The sequence below is a fragment of the Tachypleus tridentatus genome, chromosome 13 (genome assembly GCF_004210375.1).
Source record: "Tachypleus tridentatus isolate NWPU-2018 chromosome 13, ASM421037v1, whole genome shotgun sequence".
Taxonomy (NCBI): domain Eukaryota; kingdom Metazoa; phylum Arthropoda; class Merostomata; order Xiphosura; family Limulidae; genus Tachypleus; species Tachypleus tridentatus.
This window is the reverse complement of record NC_134837.1, coordinates 98,174,061-98,192,694: the sequence shown is the minus strand read 5'-3', so window position 1 is coordinate 98,192,694 and position 18,634 is coordinate 98,174,061. Positions and strand designations below refer to the sequence as shown.

Sequence of the window (18,634 nt, the reverse complement as noted above, 5' to 3'; positions counted from 1 at the left end):
CTACACTTGGCTTGGAGCTTGCTCATAAGATATGGGATTTCTTGAGCTTATTTGTAGGCTAATTGATTCACATGAGTCATATAAAAATCACACTTTCAGTTCCAGATAATTAGTTATGAGTAGTTTAAAAGATATTTGCTTAATACTAAAGTTGAGAACGTGTCATGCCTATTTTAATGCCCAGAGATCCAAACGGTGAAATTTCTTTCCAGACACATAAATGAAATAGTTATGATTTTACGGAATACTATAGAACAATGAAGAAATCGATTTGATCCGGGATTTTAGCGAGTCCTCCACTTTCCCACCAGGAGACTACTAATAGTAAAATTAATATAATTTTAATATATTTATAGACATATCGATCAGAAGTTTAAAGAGCTAATTGTCTCTCTACTAGTTTGTCCTCACCTGTAACACTATTTACAGTTTTTACTTAAGAATGAATACTGAGTTATTGAAAAAGGAGAAAAAAAGAGAGCTACAAGGGTAATTTCAGTGTTAAAAATCTACGGTCTACCCATTTATTTTGCATCTTATGTTAAGAAGAGTAAGAGACAATTTTATTGCAGTTCACAAGATTAGCAAGAGAATTAAGGCAACTGATTTCCCTGTGGTACATTCCGATCATATTAGGATAGGAAATCCAATTTTAAAATTTCAAAACATCAAGCTAGGTTCCAGTTAAGACAAATTTATTTTTGTACCATGAAAATTCCGTGATTTATAGAACGATATCGTTGACAGTAGTAAAATCCAGTACTTCACAGGAGATTAAGAGGAGAATTGATAAGAATCTGTATTAGTAAAGGGTTTATTTAAAATTTTCCTTTCTCTAAGTATAGGTGTGTAAGGACAGCTATGAAAGTTCATACGATGTTTCGTCGTGCATTTGTTAGGTTGCGTTTAAACGCCCCTTGCAAAAGACCGTAAAATAATATAATTTTACGTAGATTCTTTGCAAGCAAAAATATTTTAGGAAAAGAAAATGTTTTAACCGTAACAGGATGTTTTTTTTCCCCCCATTTTGCTTAAATTTGGGATATAAAGTGTCAAACCAGACTCGAAACACCAATCATTACTAGCTTTATATGATTTCAACAAAAAGGCACTTTTAATTACTGAGGTTTTGAAAAGGATAAATATTGCTACTATTATTATTTTAAAAGATATTAATTAAGTTGGTCGTTTCAGAAGCTCGTGCAAAGTTGCACAAAAACTATATGAGCTAAGTGTTCTTAATTTGGAACACACAGACTAGAAAAATGGCCGATAATCACCAACACTCAAGGCCAACTCTTGTGTTGCTCTAATCGGAGGTAGGATTTGATGATGCTTGTTACAACGTTTGTTTGCTTTTGAATTTCGCGCAAAGCTACACGAGGGCTATCTGCGCTAGCCGTCCCTAATTTAGCAATGTAAGACTAGAGGGAAGACAACTAGTTATCGCCACTCACCGCCAACACTTGGGCTACTCTTTTACCAACGAATAGCGGAATTGACCTTCACATTATAACGCCCCCACGGCTGAAAGGGCAAGCATGTTTGGTACAACGGGGATTCGAACCCACTACTGTCGATTTACGAGTCGAGTGCTTTAACCATCTGGCCATGCCAGGCCCCTGTGAAAGAGCTGTGAATTTCATAGTTGGGGAACTTATTGAAAAACAGATGATAGAATAAAATATTCCATGCATTTTAAGCTGTGCATGTATTAAGGGAGAGACAGTCAGTTTCTTAGCCTGGGTAGTAGGGTGCTGCTATCTGGCTGTGTTCTCTCTGTTTAATAGTCTAAAATTAAAGACGATAGCTTTGCCGTACATACAAAACACAAATTTATTATTTGTATGTGAAGGCTTTGATCGTCATTGGTTTTTGTTAAATTGATTCTAATGATAAACGACGTCATACTCGCCTAGAACGTGCTTCAAAAAATTTTGTTTTTTTCACTCGTCAATTTTCTTTCAGTAGAATCTTATTTGCATCAGTGGCAAGTAAATTAATAAAATGTATTTTATATTTTAAATGGAAAAATACGATCTTTATATTTGAAAAAAAACACTGCAGACAACAGTTTACTAAAGAAATATATAAGGTACTTTAATTTAAAATAACTCACAAATACAACGGCGTACAAATTTCAGAAATGTTCAGTATTTTTAAACCGGGAATTATTATTTCTTGAGGAATAAATTATACTTCCTCATCGAAATGTGTTTGTTTCGCACAAAGCTACTTAATAGCTATTTGTGCTAGCCGTCCCTAATTTAGCAGTGTGAAACTAGAGAGAAGGCAGCTAGTCATCACCACCTACCGCCAACTCTTGGGCTACTCTTTTACCAAGGAATAGTGGGATTGACCGTCATATTTTAACGCCCTCACGGCTGAAAGGGGAGCATGTTTGGCGCGACCGGGGTGCGAACCCGCGACCCTCAGATTACGAGTCGCACGCCTTAACACGCTTGGCCATGCCGGGCCCTCCATTGAAATCATCACATGTACTTCTTTACCATTTATCTTATCCGTGTCGTAAGTAAGGTTGTATCGGTTCAACTACAAGAATGACTCGTAATTCGAGGGTTGCACTATTCGTTGGTAAATGAGTAGCCCAAGAGTCAGCGGTGGGTGGTGATGACTAGCTGCCTTCCCTCTAGTCTTACACTGCTAAATTCGGGACGACTAGCGCATATAGCCTTCGTGTAGTTTTGCGCGAAATTCAAAATGAACAAAGCAACCTAACTACAAGAAAGCCACTGACTAGTAAAATAGCATAGAACTTTGAAAACGTTAAATGAATAAACCACATTAAAAAATAATGTCTTTGGCGAATGAGCCGTTATCGTCCGTTCACCTTATTTTAAAATATAAACAAGGACCAATGATGAACAAAGCCTTTGTGTTATACAAAACTTGCTCATTTGTAAGCAGCGGCTGGACGTCTGTTCAGGTCACTTCGGCATCGAAATTGCTGCTTATCGAAAATTACCTTTAGGATTGTGATGATTCATTGTAAGTACACATGGAAGTGTCATTAATGATCGTATTAAACATGGAAAACGTTACAGCTGCACAGCTAACTCTCTACTCTATAGTGTCCACTTTAGAATAGACTTTCACCAGTGAATTTCGGGTTTTATATCCTTCAATAAACTGGTGCTTCTCGTTGTCTTACGGAAAGGTGGCATGATATGATAAATAATTGATTGAATAGGACTTACATGTATGGTTAATGATTTATTTGGGAAGTACTTTGCTTTTCAATTTGTTTGTTGTTAAACACAAAGCTGCATAAAAGGGTTATGCGTGTCTATCATAAATAAAGAATCCATAACAGTAAAGCTATAAGCTTTTAAGTTTACCGATAATCAAGAAGCTCATCGATAAAACCTTAAGTAAATATAAAAAATAATCAAGAAATGCATCGAACTAGGCCTTACATAACTTAGTGATGTCGGGTCTTAACCACTGGGTTATGTAAGGCCTAGTTCGATGCATTTCTAAAGGTCGCGGGTTCAATTCCCTATTACACCAAACATGCTCGCTCTTTCAGCCATGGAGGCGTTATAATGTTACGGTCAATCCCACTATTCGTTGGTAAAAGAGTAGCCCAAGGGTTATCTGTTGGTAGTGATGACAACTAGCTGCCTTTCCTCTAGTCTTACACTGCTATATTAGTGACGGTTTTCCGGTCGCACCAAACATGTTCGCCATTTCAACCGTGGGGGCGTTATAATGTGACGGTCAATCCCACTATTTGTTGGTAAAAGAGTAGACCAAGAGTTGGCGGTGATGACTAGCTGCCTTCCCTTTAGTCTTACGCTGCTAAATTAGGGACGGCTAGCGCAGATAGTCCTCGAGTAGCTTTGCTCAAAAATTCAAAACAAACAAACCTTAGGGACGGCTTTGCGCGAAATTCAAGAAAGAAACAAACCTTGAGGTTATGGCCCTTAACTTGCAACTTGAGAATTGCGAGATGGAATCCCTGTTTTTGAAAATGCTCATCTTTCTTAGTTTGTAAATGTACCGGGATTCCAGTGTTACAGGGAAGAAGAAAGAAAGAGTCTTACCGAAGATAAACAAAGCACCGTACTGAATATCTTATGTACATATTTAAGGAAATTAAATCCTCAAAGATTTACATTGCGCCAATGAATGACCTCTACGTATTTAGTCTTATGAAGGTTCAATAAACCGCTACGCAAAAGGAATCAGGCTGTTCCGAAATGATTAGTGAAACTGAAAGAAATAAGATGAAATATATGTACGGAAATATTAAACTTTCTAAAAATTGCATACACCATTCTAATTAACTTCGCAATACTCCACTAAACGTGTTGAAATAACATGCCAAATATTAACTTAAATATCTCAAAAAAGTTAATGTCTTCTGAGAAAAGCATTGCTTAGGTTCTTAAAGTCTTCATTTGTCATTATACTAACTGAAAAGTCCACCACTGCGCTAGCTATAAGCTTATGGACATACAATGCTAAAATACATGGTTCAAGTCTCTGCGATGGTTAGATAACTCATTGTCTAGCTTTGCACTAAAATAACAACAGCTACTTAAACAGATATAATACGAATACGTGTTGGATGTTTATCAAAATAACCGGGAATAAAATTACCGAGGGTCGCTTTAACAGGTTTCCCACTAATCAGATTTTAGCATATGACTGATCATTTAGAATAATTAGGTTACTTTTAGAATTGTTTTTTTCTGGAATATTTTCATATCTGTGTTCTGTACGTTTTGATTTGTTTGTTTTGGAATTTCGCACAAAGCTACTCGAGGGCTATCTGTGCTAGCCGTCCCTAATTTAGCAGTGTAAGACTAGAGGGAGGCAGCTACTCATCACCACCCACCGCCAACTCTTGGACTACTCTTTTACCAACGAATAGTGGGATTGACCGTAACATTATACACCCCCACGGCTGGGAGGGCGAGCATGTTTAGCGCGACGCGGGCGCGAACCCGCGACCCTCGGATTACGAGTCGCACGCCTTACGCGCTTGGCCATGCCAGGCCCATACGTTTTGATAAGTTTAAAAATATAGTCATGAAAGACGATATAATTTAAAAATAACATCACATACTTTTTTCTGGGCTTGGCATGGCTAGGTGGTTAAGGTAATCGACTCCTCATCTGAGGGTCGCGGGTTCGAATCCCCTTTCAGCCGTGAGGGCGTTATAATGTTACGGTCACTCCCACTTTACGTTTGTAAAAAGAGTAGCCAAAGATTTGGCGGATGTGGTGATGACTACCTGCTTGGGAAAAGAGTAGCCGAAGAGTTGGCGGTGGGTGATGATGACTAGCTGCCTTCCCTCTAGTCTTACACTGCTAAATTAGCGACGGCTAACGCAGATACCCCTCGTGTAGCTTTAAGCGAAAAACAAAAAAGAAATATCTATATCATTGATCGAATAAGCATTATTTTTATTTTTTAAGTCTCAGTTTAAATAAGCAACACTTATTTGTGCTAAATTCAAACCGAACCAAACCAATACTTCTATCTGTTTGATTTTAACACAAAGATTTGTCTAAAAGTTAAGTGATTGAACATTAATATAAGTTGATAAATATATTCGAATAGTTTTTATTTATTAATTTGGATGTAATGTGGAAGTTGAATACGTTAGCAAATCTAGATCAACATCCGTTACACATGTAATAAATTGATTCACAATAATCTTTAGATTGAACCAGAAAATTCATTGCTCTGTACTCTTGATATTTGGAATTTGATTCACAGTGGATTAACGGTAAGTCTGTAGAATTACTAAGTTAAAAATCAGGTTTCGATTCCCATGGTGGGCAACGCACAGATTACCCATTGTGTAACCTTGTACTTGACAATAACAAAGCTAAAACGTCTGCATTTTGCAAGTTTTTTAAGCAAATGGTGTATATCTATGCCATATGCAAGGGTTTTTAATGTCAGACACATAACATTTCTTGATAAAGTGTAATATCCCCTCGTACAGTACAATAAACTGATGGGATAATTTGACCCAATCCTCCAATATATTTATTTTCAGTTCATAATCCCTGCTTGGAGTCAAACCATGTCATGCTAATGGATCTTTTCAAAGCAACATCTACTTGTTCAATCAAATTTGAATTCGATTAATTTTGCCCGTTCTGTTCGTTTAATACTCCATTCTGAAAGAGGAAGAGACAGTTCTAATCAGCTGAGCCTGATGGAGGAGCGCATTATAAATCATTAACAGAAAAACCTGATTAAATATACCTTCAAGCAGAAAAATTAATAGTTATCAGACCTCATTCTTATATGATATTAATAGAGTCCTCTTACAGGACGCATGGGTCAGTAATATCATCAACGGAAGCTCCTGCTATATGTTACCAACTTTATATATGTATCTTTTCCTCCGACAAAATGTGGCTGGTCGTGGTTCAGAACAACGTTCGAAATACGTACACGTCTTGTATTTGGCTGTAAAGTAGAGCCTTATTTGTATGTATGGCATCTATATTGTTTTCAGATGGAAAATTTAATACATAAGACGAATTTTCTAATAATGATGTTCTTTTCAAACCGTATTATTTGCTAATTAAGGACTGACTTTCTAATTAAGTATTTTTTTTATTGAAACAGGTGAAGGAGGATTGGAAATACGTAGCAATGGTTCTTGACAGGTTATTTCTCTGGATCTTCACCATCGCCGTGCTTGTTGGAACATGTGGAATAATTTTACATGCACCAACCCTTTATGACAGCAGAGAACCTGTTGATATTAAATTATCCGAAGTTGCCATGGCAACCAAACACCATCATCTACCTCGATCATAAAGGAACACGCTACTTAATTGAAAATATCTGCAGTAAGATTTTTTGGAAAAGTGAATAGCTATAACAACATCTCTGCATTAACTTTGGAGCTATTCGTGTTAGCTCGAGGCTTGTAGCTTCCACCAATGCTCAACAAGATACGTGTATTATGATAATGAGGGTTCATTCCAGAACCAGCTAGAATATAATCACACATTAGTTGAAAGATAACTTTTCCCTTTCAACTAGAGCTTATTAGAAAACAATTTAAACTACAGAAGAACAACATATGTCACGAAACCAAATATATTCCATAAATTGAAAACATCAGTCCAGAAGAAAACGTACAAACTAAAATACATTTTCACTGAGATGTAGCTGTTAATTAGGGATATTGGTAAACTGATAACTTTTACCATTTCTTTGATAGAAGGCGCTTATCAGAAGTTTAATAAATAATTCACACTGACTTATTTATTGCTTTTGTTTATTTAAGGGAGTTTACCTACAAATCAAACCTTGTTTTATAAAAAAAAGGTTTCGTCCAAGCCTGGCATAGTTAATTTAACAAAGATTAAACTACATTTATAATGTTTCCATGAAGTTTTAATATCAGTTGAAACGTATTTTTAAAATATTATTGTGACACAAGTACATCTTTGGTTATATACCTTGACAATTACATCATTATTTTTTATGAAACATGAGTAAAGAGTAAATGTTTAATAGAGTTAAAGTAGGTGATTCTTAACAATTCTAAATATAGTGTCATAGTTGTTTTCATTGTCTTTCTATTATGTACTTAAGAAATATTACGCCTGTTATCGAAATGTATAAAAAATAATACACCTCGAAATGGGTGTTTAATAAATAATCCATAAATCTATTTTTGTGAAAAGAATATTCATATTAAAACTACACAGTCTAAGTTAACCATGCTTTTAAAAATATCTAATAACTGTTCTAACCAATAGTGCAATACAATTTTAAGCCATTGTTTATTGTCACATATTAGTGTTTGTTTTTAACTTAACTTTAAAATAAGACATGTTATTTTAATAATTAAGTGATTTATGTACGAATGAAAAATGATTATTTCTTAAAATAAAAGAATCCCTGCTCCTAAATAACTACTTGAAATTTATTAAAATATGAAGTAACATGCAACAAATTTATAATGTGAAAAATAATCAGTCTATTATCCTGTACGTACTCAACATTGATAAGACTAACATATCTTATGTAAACCTGATAGATAGTGTTATATATCTAATAATAGATTTAACATTTTGTTTACCATTTAATTGCATTAAAAATCGTAGCGTTTGATAACTCATCTATATTTGAGATTTCTTTATGTATAAATATTGTATAAAAATTCTATTGCTTAAATATTTTTTCTGTTATTTGAGCCTTGGCTATCTCGTTAGCAGAAAATAATTTAACTCCTATCTCTGTATTTTTTGTACGACTAGTATCGATAGTGTTGTAACTGTGCCGTATGCATATAATGGGTATTTAATTAAATATTAAAGAGCCTATTTTTTGTCTAAAGTAAAAGATACAGTCTACATCTCAATTTAAAGTTAAATAAGCAATACAGATTGTTATTTTAAAATTGATTGTACATAGATCTTTTCAGAATGGATTTCTGTTGTGCACATCTATATGTATCTTGCTTTTATAGAACAATATAGTACTCGTTTTTCAAGAACATTTTTAAATTCAAAACACCAAGTATATTGTTTTAAATTGTACAATTGGTGGTAAAGTGTAATCTATGAATAATTGAATATTAATTACTCTACTTACAGAAATGTAATTAGAATGATATGTTATACTTAAAATAAAGTAACGCAATGTCTAGGGATGTGATGCCTGTTTTATGTTACAACCTAATATAAATCTGATTAGTACAGAAATATAAAGAAATTCAAATGCAATACAAATTTGTCATCAACTATTACTTTGAACATCCTATCATAGCAAGATGTTGACTCCAAGAACTTCCTGGACAACTTTTAAAGAAAAAGTTCATTTCTCAATTACGTCATCACCTGTTACTTTGATTATAGTGTCATAGCAACATGTGGACTACAAGACCTTCCTGGAGAATTTCTAAAGAAAAAGTTCATTTCTCAATTATTTCATCACCTGTTACTTTGTTCATAGTATCATAGTAACATGTTGACTCCAAGGGCTTCCCGAACAACTTTTAAAGAAAAAGCTCATTTCTTAATTATGTCATATCCTGTCACTTTGATCATAGTATCACAGCAACATGTTGATCTCAAGAACTTCCTGGATGTCCACAAACATAATTTTATGATAGAAACTGAACAAATAAATTGTTGTGAAACTGAAACTAAGATATAACTTTAATTGGTTAAGAAAATTTCCGAAAGTTTTGTTCATAAGGAATCTAATCCTGTCGTTTTGAAATATAAAGTAATTGTTCGTAGACTTCTTTCTGATTAGCTGCTTAACGTATGTGTACGTTACTTTGTTAATGAGTATTTGATATGTCAGCCAAGTTGTCTACTAGTTGTTTGTATTGATATTGTTCTATTTAAATTATATTTATATTTGTGTATTGGAAGTAAGACGTATGGTATTAAACAATTAATAGTAAAAATGTCGTATCTCAATATTTTAATATGCACACTGTATAAACAGTACGTAAATCTATCTTTAATAGTATATACCGTCAATACTTTTCTTCATAACAGGTTATGGTTCAAGTATTTAATGTGGAACAAATGTATGTCCAAAGGTAGTTTTGAACAATTAAGCATACAGTTATTATAACATACACAATCCTTTGTAGCAGCGTGTGCAATAAAGGTGATCAGATAACAGTGTGGGTAGTTTAATGTTTAAATGACGATAATTGTGAGCTGAGCACGAAATATTTCTCCAAGCAAACACGCAAAAAACTGTAGGAAACTTGATATCGTAATCATGTTTAACTGTAATACGTTAACCTCAGAAAGTACACTGTATTGTATCTGATCAAATGTAACTTGACGAATGGTTGTAACAGAGTTAATCGTCGTTTCAGAAACACTGCTAACAAGATGAAAGAACTGTTTTGTTAAAACGTTTCTTGTAAATATGAATAAATCAAGATATTGGAAATAGTAGTATTGGAAATATTGATATAATAGGAAGAGTTTTATGCGGAACTCATTTTGACGGGAAGTGTTTTACAGGGAATACCAATATGACGGGAAGGATTCCACACGGAATCTCAATAAGATAGAAAGGGTTTTGAAGTAAAGGATGATAAGTTAATGCTACATTGATTCGCGGCTGTAAGTTATACAAAATTATTCTGTAGGTATAGTTCCAGTTTCATATTACCTGTCCAGAAAACTACATAAGAGTCACGTGTCTCCCTACATATGATACTCATGTTTTGGTTGTTCATCAAGGAGTTTAAGATGAACAACAGTACTTATAGAACAAGAGGTGTCACACTGTAGTAAGGCGTTCTTACTTACTTTTGTTAAGACTGAATGGCATACAGTTTGAAACGTTCGTAAATAATGTATGTGTAGAAACATCACCCAGAAAATATACGTTTTTCATTATACACTACAAATATAAAGGCCATAAAATTTCACTTATTAACGTTTTCAAATATCATAATTTGTCAAATTTAACATATTGGAAAACATATTCGTACAACACCAGACTATGATATATAGATATACATTTCTAACACCGTGAGTTAACTTTCCATATGAAAGCAATGTATAAGGTATAAAATCTACTGATATGAAATCCGTAACTGTTAAAAAATCATAAACCATAAGCCAAAATAAAACTGAATGCACGAGTGACAAATGAAAGAAAACATCATAAACTTATCAAATCGTTTCAATAAAACGTATAAATATATTTTGAAAGTCGATATTTAAAAAACAGTTAATGTATTAATCGTGAAAAACCAACAGGAGCTCTAAAACGGAAGAAGATTTTAGCTTAAAAATAACCAAAATATTATTTTTTCTTTGGAAGAAACAAAGATTGTACAATTTTTTTTATTCGATACGGATTGAAAACAGTAAAATGGCGGGAAAAACAGAGTGACAGATGGATTGTCGACTCCTCTTGTTGTGGCTTGAGACAAAGGTTCAGTTCGCACGTGGCATTTATTTAACAATTTTTTATAATAGATAAGCATCTGAAATGGAAACAAAAAAGCGTATGTTGGAAGAAAAGTGTTATTTGGGCTTTAGAATCATTTACCATGGCTACGAGTTTCAATTTCTTTGATGCAATAAATGCTTCAAACATTGCAAAAAGTCTTTTACTTCCTCTTAGACACGGGGATAGTTTCATTTTCGTATTTCAAATGTATTTCAAGAATAATTATTCATACATATTTCAACATATGTTTTAAGTTTGCAAACTATCTATATAGTGAATAAAACTGTTATAAACAGGAAAATTAAACAGCAAATTAATAAGTTTCAGGAGAGGTCGATTCAAAGTTTTATGTTTGTAGGTGAGAAGGTTAAAACAAGAGCCCTCTGCTGGATTGTTTTAGTATTTTAAATGACATGAGTGAAAAGTAAGTTCAGCAAGCTCAGAAGGATTGTATAATAGGTTTATGAAAAAGTGCTAATTGAATATAACTGCATATATAATATTTGGAATTAAGCAGTGTCACAATGCGTAGATTTAAAACTACATTCTATATTACTCTATTTTTCATTTATAGTTGTATAAACATCATTAACATTTCTAGATGTAGCATATTTAATTTACTTTAAAACAAATCTACCATCTCTCGACTATGGCTTGACAGTATAAAACTGACTGCGAATGGATTCATATTAGCTTATATATTAAGTTTTCTGAATGAAAAAAAGCGTTAAACAAAACAAAAAATATCAACATAATTTAATTTTTCTCAGCTGTAACATCTTCAATAGGAGCGATGTTATTTCTCCTTCACTGAGTGTAACAGTCATTAATTAACGTTCCAATCACGAAAGAAGCTTCTGCTTCGTTAGAAATGTATCGAAAAAATTCTGAAAGCAAATCTTTAAAGTCGAATGATTTTGAATACTTCAGTAAATGAACGAGTTAGATAAAGACAGCAGTAACGACTGGTCATTTCAAAATCACTTTTTACCATATATTTCTATTATATTGTATGACTTACGCTTATTTTTAGTGTGTAGTAATAACCCTAAATACAAGAAGTCTCTTTAAATCGTTACTTTAGGTTTCTTCTTAAACTTAACTGGTAGATAGTTTAACTTTATTCTTATAACATTCATACCTAGAAAGTACATTCGAAAAAAATAAAAAGTGTTATTACAAAAAGTGAGTATTTGCGTTCTTACACAAACTACACGAAAAATAAATTAGTATCTTTTACGTCATAAATTATTGTCTTCTGGGGTTCAACAGCAAGAGGGAAAACTTGTAAGGTTAAAAATTTTGGGCTCGATCCGCAGCGAGGAAACAACGCAGATAGTCTATTGAGCAGCCTTTTGCTTAAACTAACAGTAAAAACGTTTATTAAATATAAAGTTAATTTAACAAGCACAGTTTAACTAGAAAAATAATGTACATGCCAGCTTCATAAATGTTTTCATGATGAGTACTATGCGACTTTTATCACACCTAGTTCTCCGCTAGTACAGCGGTAAGTCTTCGGATTTACAACGCTAAAATCAGGGGTTCAGTTCCACTCGGTGGACTCCGCATATAGCCCAATGTAGCTTTGCTATAAGAAAATACAAACTCAAACTATTACATCTAAAAGGGAAGAAATTTTAATTTTGTGAAAAGTAATATATATCACTTCAATTATAACACAAATAGCTGCCAGTCTAGCATAAAAACCAAATCAATTTCACATGACCATTACTGGCGTAGCCTACTAGCTAAGGCACTCACCTGACAGTCACGGGTTGAATCACTGTCGCTCTTTCAGCTGTAGGGACGATATAATATGATTATGATTTGGGTTAAAAGAGTATTCGAAGTGCTTTAGTTTGAAATAGACTGAAATAAATAGTAAATTGAATGATTTGAAAAATACCATACTTTTTGTAATTCTTTATTGTTACCTTGCTGTAAGAAAGGATCAGTAACTATGCAGTATGAATCTATTTTTGTCCGCATACATACACACATACATATATATATATCAAGAAAACAGAAGTCGTTCTACTTTCACTTGTTCAAAACTCTTTTGATATCCATAAGTTGTTTATATTTCTACAAACCGATTATCTGTGTCAATATTGTTTTAATTAAACTTTCATGTTAAGTTTCTGGGTGTTAGCACGTGAGTGGTGAGTATGTTTTCCTGTTACGTGTTCAGTTAATTGTACAGAATTCATCTAAGAGTAAACTGAAAGAGTTCTGAGAGTTTATAAGGCCAGTTAATGTTTTACATCAGTAAACATTTTTCAGTGAACAAACATTCTATATATGTATATATATATATATATATATATTGATGCACACAAACATACACATATACCGACACCAGCTGTTATATTTAAAGTAAACTGTTTTTCAAGTGCTCCCATAAAAGAAAAAATGTAAATTTGGTAAATACTCGAAACTTTGCTCTTTTACAATAAAAGTTTTTTTTTTATAATTCATAATTTGTATTTTCATGAGGATCTGATTTCATAATATGAATTTTCTAAACTTGTGTGTAAAACAAAAACAAAACAAACAATACTCAATTCACACAAAATTTAATTTTAAACTATTAGAAGGCAATATACGCTATATCATTTCTTAACCTCAAAATTACAAGAACTGACACACAATTCAAAACAGAAATCCACCGAAAAATCACCCATACTGGACTATACATTCCTTTCGACTCAGCACATGAAACAAAACAAAAACTCAACATATTAAGAAACCAAATAAACACAGCCATAAAACTATGCTCACCAGATAAAATTAACGATGAATTAGACAAAATAAAACAATACTTCATCAACATCAATAAGTTTCCTCCACAAACCGTAGAAAACATTATACGCACACACCTGGACAGAAAGCAAAATCAACCAACAAAAGTAAATATATCTCACGAATCAAAAAACCACGAAACCATATACTGCTGTTTGCTGATGTCATATATTCCTGACGAGGGCTATCTGTGCTAGCCGTCCCTAATTTAGCAGTGTAAGACTAGAGGGAAGACAACTAGTCTTCACCACCCACAGCCAACTCTTGGCCTACTCTTTTACCAACGAATAATAGGATTGACCGTCACATATAACATTTGGCAAAAATTAGTAACAAAATATGACATTCCAGTTAATACCAAATTTATTCAAAAACCCGGCACAAAACTGAGGTCTATACTATGTAAAAACTACACTGACAAACACCACACCAACATTATTTATAAAATACAATGTGATAACTGCCACGACTTCTATATTGGAGAAACAAGTAGAAAAATGGAAACCAGATTCAAAGAACATAAAAAGTCTCCTTCACACGTTTTCGAACACTGCAAGTCAAATAAACACAACATAACCATAGAAAACACTCAAATACTAAATAAAGAAACAAACATAAACAAACATAAACAAACGCAAAATTAAAGAAGCCTTACTTATACAACAACGTAAAACCAAAATAAACCAATATAAAGGAACGCCTTTATACCTATATTAATATAATAAAATAAATAAAATGATATATTCAAACATCTAATACCGCCCTGTACATTTCGACACACAGTTACACAACCCCTTTCAAACATGTGGTCAGCTTCCGGTCAGTTACCTCTTTCCTTGTGAACCTGACGATGACCGAAGAAGGTCGAAACGTTGTTCGCTCTTCTATGTAAAATATTTTCTCAACCCAAACGAGCCGTTTTTGCATATAAATATACGCTAGTTGTCCTTAATTTGGAAATGATGCACTAGAGGAAAGTCAAACGACCAACACCACCTTCCGCTAAGTCTTGGGCTATGTTTACCAAGGAAGAGCTGATTAACCATTAAGTTATAACGGCTGAAAAAGCAAACAAGAAAGGAGTTAGTTGTTAGTATGTTGTTTTATTATATTGTTTACTCAGTGAGTCAAACCATTAAACCAAGTTGAACAGGTAGAAGTTTTAAATCATATATTAATCCATCCTCCCCCTTTTTGTTTTTGTAGTAAAGTTTCATTCGTTTTCGCCCAAAGCTACACGAGGGCTATCTGTGCTAGCCGTCCCTAATTTAGCAGTGTAAGACTAGAGGGAAGACAACTAGTCTTCACCACCCACAGCCAACTCTTGGCCTACTCTTTTACCAACGAATAATAGGATTGACCGTCACATATAACGCTCCCACGGCTGAAAGGGTAAATATTTTTGGTGTGACGGATACTCGAACCCGCGACCCTCGTATTACGAATCGAGTGCCTTAACCACCTGGCCATGCCTGACCTTGTAATGAAGTTTCCAAATATATGTTGTGTAGACATTTTGAAAATGTGTTATATGTACATTATCGTAATACATTATAAAGTGTTATAAGAACTAAGTTGTTGTTAATAATCTATTCTGAAAATTTTAAGCCATGCTACTTATGAATTTCATATAATTTGCTTTTGTAATGAAGTAAAATTTTGATCAGTTTACTAAAGAATGAGTCTCACGATCATGTAAGTTTTATGAGAAAAAAATTGATATATCCAGTCAAACTAAACGACAGTAACGCTTAAGCATTTAATAAACGATACTTCGTCAAATAGAAATAAATTCCGAGATGAATGCGAATACCATATACTCTAAAAATCACTTTTGCCTACCTTTGTTACGAACAGGACGACCAATGAAATAAGTTGAGAAACTGATAACGATTGGTTTGGTTTGTATTAGTTGCAAAGCTACACGAGGGCTATCTGCGCCTATCATCCCTAATTTAGCAGTGAAAGACCAAACGGAAGACATTTTGTCGTCACCACTTACCGCCAACTCTTGGCTACTCTTTTACCAATGAATAAGGGGATTGACCATTACTTAATAACGCCATTACGGCTGAAAGGGCGAGCATGTTTGATTCAAACCTTAATAATTGATAATGAAGTGTTCTTGTTACACTAAATATTATGGAAATATGTACGTTTAAATAATGAAATTATGTTGTTTAAGATTGTTATTATACTAAGTTTTCAAAGCAGAAATTAAACTATTAAGGTATTTGATGTCTATAATTGTGGCTTAATACTTTTGATAAGCAATAAATAGTTTTGCTGCTGAAACTCAAAAAAAGAAACCGCACTTTAAGTATAGGAATAAAAAGTGTGTGTTTCTGTGTTTTTCTTATAGCAAAGCCCCAAAGGGGTATCTGCTCAGCCCACCGAGGGGAATCGAACCCCTGATTTTAGCGTTGTAAATCCGGAGACATATCGCTGTACTAGCGGGGGTAAGGAATAGAAAGATTAATCGTTTCTTAGCACATACCAATCTGACGAATGGAAAAGACCAGGATTAATATATTTGTCTTACAAATAATTAAAAACACAAAACATTCCCTACATAGTTGTAATTAATTGACACAGTTGTTTTACAGAGGTTGAACACGTTATATTGAAAGGAATGTGACACTTCATCACATTTTCACTGTCCCTGCCTTCACTTCCGGACTTTCTTTATCTGACAATAGTGTTTTATGACCATAGTACTACAGCACAAAGTTCACAAAACATTCCGCCCTTAGCTTTCCATAACCTACCTAGTGTATGAGGAAGGTTATTTTCTGCACCCATATCAACAAGTCCAAACAAACAAAATTCTTAGGCACTGCACCAGGAAATCGCTCGGTATGCTTTCGTATGGAATAGAATGAGTACCATTTTCATTTTTCTGCTGCTTAAAGTGTGCGACGGGGAACGGCTATATCGTGGAAGTAGTTTATGTACACGTGAGTTATTTTTCATAATGTGCTGTGCACTGTGTCTGGGACACTTGAATGGATGTTCCCACTATCCCTTGGTGTTTGTAGATTCTCAGTTGTTGTACCACAGCTGGAGTATGAACTGTTTCTGATACGCTGGTCTACTGTCATTCCATTGCTTTACAATGTCGTGAAAGACAAGAGATAAACCTTATACTCACCGATCTGAACATTTCTTTATGATCTGGGTGTATGAATATCTTGCATAGAAAATAACTCTTTCAGGCCTTTCCCACATGGCACAGAAAGGAAAGTACAATTTACACGTTCAATGACATCATACTACCTATGAAACTCCATACAAAATTTAATTCTGATACATTCATTTCTACGGCAACTTTGAAACCTATGTCCTCATAAGAAGGTAATTACCGCGCAATAACTTATTAAAGGTAGAATACACTTCATTTCATAATATACTTTTTTCTTTTGTTACTAATAACATCATTAGTTTTCATTTCTGTGACAACAAAATAACTTCTTAGTAAAAAGGTTTTTATTACCTATAATACCTATAAACGAGCGTTTCTATTTAGCAACATTAACAAGTTAAAACAGTACATCAGAATTTACGTTGCCAACGTTATTAGATCTCTAACAAACGGTACAAAGAGTAAGGGAAGACCATGATGCTAACTTTTTTTGTTGTCGTTTTTTTCTTCTTTCACTAAACAGAGAAAAACTATATTACTAATTGGTATGTTTTATATCAGAAAAAACAACAACACAAACAAACCGAAAAATATCGTTTGTAGAAAAGAAACGAGGAATTTGAAAAAAAAAAAGATTTATTAAATTGTTGTCTGTTGAATTTTGTGTTAGGCTTCCTGAGGGCTATTATCGCAAGTTGTTCTTAGGCCTGAAGTAATAGACTAAAGAAAAGACACTCAGTCAACAACACTCACCGCCAACTATTGAGGTACTCTTTTACCAATAAATAATGGGATTGGCTCGTAACATTAAAACGTCCCAAGGACGGAAAGGGCGAGCATGTTTGGTGAGATGGGGATACGAGCCCACGTGCAAGCGGAGCTCACTAACCATCTAGCTATGCCCAACCAAATGGGGGAAGAAAGGTAAATAAAATTTATATATCGAATTTGTCATTCTAACTTTTTTTTTTTTTTTACTGAGTACCATTATTGCTTCTTTTTTTTCTTTGTAGTTTCAGATATTTGAGCAAACTTGCAGAAATATTTAATTACTAAACGTCCGTAATTTTGGAACTGATAGATTAGTAGAAAGGCACTTTGTCATCAACTTCTGCCTCAGATGTTGGGCTATTGTAATCGAATAGTGAGATTTGACCACCAGTTCGATAATGCACTTACTGTACCAAAGTACGGAACACGATTTTGGCGCAACAAGGCGCGAAAAACTCGGAGTCTTAGGTTTACAGTCCGACATGTTGACCACACCTCTTTCGGAAAGCGTAATGAAACTTGTAATAATACAATACTAGTGAAAAAGAAAATAAATATAGTTAATTTATTTATGAAATTTTACAAATATAGTATATTATACATCTACCGAATGAAAACCTAAGTGGATTATTAAAGTGTGAACATTGTGATTATATAAAAAACACAAACACTTGATTTTATATATACTGAATACTACTGAAACATATCTGATAATTTACTACACACTTGGACACCCAGTGGCTCAGCGGTACGTCTGTGGGCTTAAAACGCCAAAACTGTGTTTCGATACCCGCGGGGATGGCAGAGCACAGGTAGCCCATTGTGTAGCTTTCTGCTTAATTCAAAACAACAACAACACAAAACGCTTGAAATTTCGGTCAGTGTAAACGTGTATAAGTTATGTTTATTTGTTATATTTTCATGCCAAAATTGAAAATCTTATGGACATTCTATAGGTATAAGACAAA

The 18,634-nt window shown here is 33.8% G+C and overlaps 1 protein-coding gene across 1 annotated transcript in view; it reads left to right on the top strand.

The window, feature by feature from the left end:
• Window positions 1–7,223, top strand: part of LOC143238555 (acetylcholine receptor subunit alpha-like) — a 109,023-nt gene extending 101,800 nt beyond the window's left edge. The window contains exon 7 of the mRNA XM_076478900.1: window positions 6,620–7,223. Within this exon, the coding sequence (XP_076335015.1) occupies window positions 6,620–6,814 (195 nt within the window). The 3' untranslated portion in view covers window positions 6,815–7,223. The remainder of the gene's footprint in view (window positions 1–6,619) is intronic.
• Window positions 7,224–18,634: the final 11,411 nt, after the last annotated feature.